The following is a 5,997-nucleotide window of genomic DNA, read 5'->3' on the forward strand; positions in this document are numbered from 1 at the left end:
TCTCCTCTCTGTCAACGCTCTCTGGTTTCATTTAAAAGAGTCGATCATCAGATATTGTCCAAGATTAACCTTCAGGGTGGATATAGCTCGCTAGCACTGATTCAAAATGTCAGGAGTAACGTGGAGTTCCAGAAGGCTTCCTGGACAGGAAGTGAAACGTGTGGTCCTGTTTTATCGTGCTTTTATGTCATTTGTTTACCTAAAACTCTGTTCTGTTTGCCTCAAATATTAAAAACAACCTGCAGACGTTTTAGGCCACGCCCACATGGAGGCGGTCATCGAGGTACATGGAAACCCAGCGAGTCACAGTGAGACTAAACAACACAATAACTACTTTATTTGGACTAAATAGAGCTGCTCACTGTGCTGAAGCTGTCCTGGTTTATGTCAATAATTTTAATTTTAAACATTGTTTGGGCTTTAAATATGAAAAAAATAGATCATTTTGATTTATTTTGATTTTCCACCAGTTTTACTTTCACAGTAAAAGCTCAGGCCCTCGTTCCACCTTTAAATATGGACATTTAAATCAAATTAAATTAGTCTTCAATCAGTTTCCACCAAGAAAATAAATCCACTTACTGTCCGACATCATAAAGAACGGGAGCAGGACACAGGAGATAATCATTTCGCACACTGGTCGGCTTCTGATCTGTAAAGAATTTAAATATTACACAAAATTACAATTTAAAAAGGCTGTAAATACACAAACTTAATATTTGTGTTACATGTGAGCGTTCCAAAACCAGAGCCTGTTAGCATCGTTCTGATTTCATTTTGCTACTAAATCATTTCTTAGTTTCTATTTAGAGAAAATCCAATAAAACAGTTTAAAAAGATTAATACCAATTAAACAAAACACATTAATAAAGACAACTGTGCAAAACTAAACAGAAATGAATGAGCGCCTCTGATGCAGAGAGCATCACAGATTTTTAATCCCAACTAAACCCTTAAACATCTTTTCATCTGAAATGAAACTGGAAGTATTAGAAGTCACATCCAAACATTATTAACAGCAGAACGACTCTTAATCTCATCAGAACCAGGAGCCAGCAGTCCTTGTGTGAACTCAAAGGAATAAAAAAATATATATATAAAACTCTGTTTGGTTTCAGCGTTGGGATGTTTTTTTAATTCTAATTAATAATTTACACAATTATTGAATGTCAAAAAGAGAAAATAAGTAGATCCTCTGGATGGTTCTTCTTTAGTGAAACGTTTCGTCTCTCCTCCAAGAGACTTCTTCAGTCTGATGAGTTTCAGGTGAACTCAGCCTGATGGGGACGTTAAACCCCCGCTTGCATTCACTACATTCACATAACACGACACGGGTCAGGTGATGGGGCACATGACCCTCTATGACAGTGGTTCTTAGCCTTTTTTGAGGTACCAAACCCACCAGTTTCGTATGCACATTCACTGAACCCTTTTTAGTGATAAATAAAATATGATTTTTTTTTCCAAATTCAAGACAAAGGAATATGTTTTTTTTACTGGTGTATAAAATGAGCCGTGCATGAACATCACCTTGCTCAAAGAACAAAACCAACACAGTGCATGAACTCACAATAAATTACAGTATGACTTTATTCTGGCCCCAAAAAAAATAATTTGCACCCATAAAAAAATTTCAGCCCCCCAAAATTTTTTTTACTATTTTACTAATAAAAAATAAATTGGGATTTTTTTTTGAAGAATTTAATGTTTTTAATAACTTTTTTTAAAAATTAATTGAAAGTTAATTTGTTTTTTGTCGTTTTGAATCCACAAAATACTTTTTGGGGCCAGCACTGATTGGCCAAGCAATCTCACGTGACCCTCTGCAGCAGGTGATGGCCAAGCGGGGCGTGTCATCATGACTTGACACAAGTGTGTCTTTACCTCCACGGAAGAGGCTCCACCGAATAGGGCTGTGTATTGGCAAGAATTTGGCGATACGATACATATCATAACAGAGGGGTCACGATACGATATATCCCNCGTGGTAGCAACATGCTATGTGTTTACATCCATCGCTGCCATGTTTGTAATGACTTATCATGAGAACAAACGTATTCACGTGACTTTAATAACATTTATTACTTAATGGAAACACTGCAGTTGTGAAACGGTTTTGTTGACATTAACATAATTTCATCAAAGTTTTGCGCASATTTGTAATGGAAACACAGCTACTGTCGTAAAATAATTTTACACAATCAACACAAAGGACAGTTTCTTGTTAATCTTTACTGTTAGCATTGTTTATTTCTTTAAAGGAACTGTGTTTTTTGTGTTGTGTCACAATCCAGGCCTCATGGAGCTGTGGACTCTACACCTGCTGGGCACCCGGGAGCTTGATCCATGCTTGGTTTTCAGCGAACCCTAATGACCCATTAAAGCATTGTCTTATGCTTTGCTGGAAGTTAGAGTGGTGACATCACATGACCTGCACCATGTTAGGGAAGCTGAAACAGAACCTGCTGCTGACCTGCCTCATCATCACCTTCGTCACGGTCTTCTACCTTGGACGCCTCGCCATGGACTGCCATCACCGGGGTGAGGGGCAGCGCAGCCAGTCTGGGGGAGTCCTGCCTCTGTCAGCCCTCGGAGGCAGGATGCGGACCACTCTACGGACAGGACAGAATGTCAGCACACCTTATGTTTACAACAAAGACATGCCACTCATCTTTATAGGCGGCGTGCCTCGAAGCGGGACCACTCTAATGAGAGCCATGCTGGATGCTCACCCACACGTGCGATGTGGTGAAGAAACACGWGTCATTCCACGTATTCTGGCCATGAAGCAGATGTGGAGTCGTTCAGGGCGGGAGAAGATGCGTCTGGATGAGGCGGGTGTGACAGACGAGGTGCTGGATGCTGCCATGCAGGCCTTTCTGTTGGAGATCATCGTCAAACATGGAGAACCTGCCAACTTCCTCTGCAATAAGGACCCGTTTGCACTAAAGTCGCTTTCCTACCTGGCCAAGATTTTCCCACGTGCCAAATTTGTGCTGATGATTCGTGATGGGCGAGCTTCGGTTTACTCTATGATCTCACGCAAAGTGACAATTGCAGGTTTTGACCTGGGCAGCTACCGGGACTGCCTGACCAAGTGGAACCGGGCCATAGAAACCATGTACACTCAGTGCCTGGAGGCAGCAGACAAGTGCCTACCACTGCACTATGAACAGCTKGTTCTCCATCCAGAGAAATGGATGAGGACTCTACTGGAGTTCCTCAATATTCCTTGGAACGATGCTGTTCTCCATCACGAGGAGCTCATTGGGAAAGCTGGGGGAGTTTCCCTTTCCAGGTAAGTAATGCTGAAGTCATGTTATGATTATACTTTTATGAGTCTTTTTTTACAGAGTTAGCGACAGGGAGCTAACAGTGATCTTGTTTGTGTATGCACATGTGCAACTTATTGGCTTTTGGAGACGTCAACGTGCCGCCTCAGCAGACTGATCTTAGAAAAAACCCAAAAATGCCCACAAATCAGTCAGTTGTTGAAGTTCAAGAATGTTAGTTGTTTCAATAATTTATCTCTTTATATATTTACTTCATCACTGTTGCCAACTTAGCAACTTTGTCACTAGATCTAGTGACTTTTTAGACCCCCCTAGTGACTTTTTTCCAAAAAGTGACTAGTGATAAATCTAGCGACTTTTCCCGGTGTTTTTAGAGACTTTTAGGAGCTTTGGCGACAGCTCTTTCCAAACACTTTTTTCCTTTCCTCCGCAASCAGGTTAGGTTAGATTTAGGCATTACAGTTGGTATCTAGTTATTTGGAAGATAGAAAACAATATGTAGAAATAAATAATGTAAGATCTGAGTTTTGTAACATCTCATATGGAGTGCCTCAGGGTTCCATTCTCGGACCTAAGTTATTTATTTTGTATGTGAATGATTTGGTTAATGTGCCGGGCCTTTTTCGGTGTGTTCTACTTGCTGATGATACAACGTTCTTAAATGTTGGACATGATACAGACAGAATTTGTGAAAATACAAAGTTGGTTTCAACTTGATAAATTATCATTAAACTTGGACAAAACAAATTATATGATTTTCTGCAACAATAAGAGAACTGTAGATGTTTCATTTAACATTAATGATGTAGATCTGTAGAGTCAGTGAAGTGAAGTTTCTAGGTGTCATTATTGATAAAAACTGACATGTAAACATCATANCCAGCTTAAGAACCACTGCTCTATGAACAACAGAACTAATCAAGCCTATTGTTAGTTGATGGCCCTATTTTGCATGTGACTAACCTGTTTGTCCATGTGGAGGCGGAGCTTATAAGGCTGAGTTTCACCTGAAACTCATCAGACTGAAGAAGTCTCTTGGAGGAGAGATGAAACGTTTCATTAAAGAAGCCGTCCAGAGGACCTACTGATTTTTTCTCTTTGATTTTTTTTCTACCTGGATTACTGAGATTCATCAGGACGTTATCGAATGTGTTTGATGTTTCAGCACCAGGACTGGGAGCTGAAAAACAAAGACTGGATTATAATTTGTGTGTATTGTTCATCGCAGGTCGACAAAGGCAGCCGCTGAGATTATTCATAACTGATTAGTTTATTTATTAATTAATTTATTTATTAATTCTGCACATGGCTCCAACTGGTTTGGTGATGGAGAAGACTGTAGCATCTGCTTCACATATGTGGCGTGTGTTCCATAGTTGCCATGATGCTTGTCCATAATTATAAGGTGCCCCACTGTTAAAAAGGTCTGCACTGAACACATGCAAAAGCCAATAAGGGAATAAATAGCCCCAAGTGGGCGAATGTGAGACAGCCTAAACTGAGAAAGGACTAACAGGAAGACATCTGCTCGTGGCCACTTCCTAATTCAGAAAAGGGACTTCTTTTTTTTCCTTTTTTTTAAAGATAAAGAAAATATGTTCGAGTGTTTTAGTTTAGACGTAATGTTGAAAAATCAAAAATAACTTGTCATGGATGGAAGTGTTGTCATTGGCAGTGGCAGATCTGCGCAGATCCCGCGGCCAAATGAGAGCTTTAAAAGATTGGCTTCTGGTGCCAAATCCCGTTTGCTTCCTGAAAAAAAAGGATTTCTCGACAGAACAGACTGCGAGCTCAAAATAAGGAGCACACTGACCTACATAGCCTCCTTTTCTTGGGCTGAATTTAGATTATACAGATAAAGGTGCGGCTGTCAGATAGGAGATGTCTGGATGGCCGTTTGTTTTGTGGAGTTCAGCAGAGCTGAATGTTTGCTGACACTTCCTGCTCACCGGCTTCAGACTTTATGGAATAAAAACACCTTTTGTGATTTTTTTTCTTGCTCTAAATAGACATAATGATAAAGTTTACAGACTGGAACTGAAAAAGAATGTGTTTGTCCCTCCAGGAAAATATTAAGATTAAATAAACCAATTAAACCCATTTCCTTGTTTTCCCAGGAAGCAGTGTCTGTGTCAGCAAAATATCTCAGAAACCAAACAGATTTTAATTAACAGCAGAATTAGGCCAGTTGATTTTAAACACGATAAACTCTGCTGGACAATAAATTGTCTCAGAAATTATCACGATAAACGTTAATATTGTTTGGAAACTTATAATAACGAGGGTTGGGCAATATTGGCAAAAAAAAATTAATCACGATTATTTGTGGTGTTTAGCCGATAACGATTAATTTGACGATTAATCCCCTGGAGTTCCTGGACATGTCCTGGTCACATGACCGATTTAGTGGGAAAGATTTACTCTCCATAAAAATCTGTTCCAAATTGTGTCAAAATTACCGACTTCAGGCTATACATCTAATTCAAAATTGTGTTGATAGATAAATAAATTTCATAACTTTTTTTTAATGTTTGTCATATTTGAAGCAGAGAGGAGAAGCGAACGGACTCTGTCTGGTGGAAATGGGCCTCATGCAAGAACCGTTCGTACACAGATTTGTTGTCAAGTTGTGCGTACGAGTGATTTAGGAGAATTTGTGACATTCACCAATGTTTTCATATTCTACGATTTTTTTCAGATACGA

At 39.5% G+C, this 5,997-nt stretch overlaps 2 protein-coding genes across 2 annotated transcripts in view; one reads left to right on the forward strand and one right to left on the reverse strand.

Annotated features, from left to right (window-relative positions):
* antxr2a (ANTXR cell adhesion molecule 2a) overlaps positions 1 to 5,997 on the reverse strand; it is a gene marked incomplete at both ends in the record, with an annotated part of 41,494 nt that overhangs the window by 19,735 nt on the left and 15,762 nt on the right. Inside the window, 1 exon segment of the mRNA XM_014019667.1 lies at positions 583 to 652. Within this exon segment, the coding sequence (XP_013875121.1) occupies positions 583 to 652 (70 nt within the window).
* Positions 2,282 to 3,298, forward strand: LOC106525429 (protein-tyrosine sulfotransferase 1; the record flags this gene model as incomplete). The annotated part of the gene is given in 1 exon segment (XM_014019668.1): positions 2,282 to 3,298. A coding segment is annotated over 1 exon segment (872 nt), but the record flags the coding sequence as incomplete, so codon positions are not given.

This window comes from Austrofundulus limnaeus, unplaced genomic scaffold (genome assembly GCF_001266775.1).
Source record: "Austrofundulus limnaeus strain Quisiro unplaced genomic scaffold, Austrofundulus_limnaeus-1.0 Scaffold226, whole genome shotgun sequence".
NCBI classification, from domain to species: domain Eukaryota; kingdom Metazoa; phylum Chordata; class Actinopteri; order Cyprinodontiformes; family Rivulidae; genus Austrofundulus; species Austrofundulus limnaeus.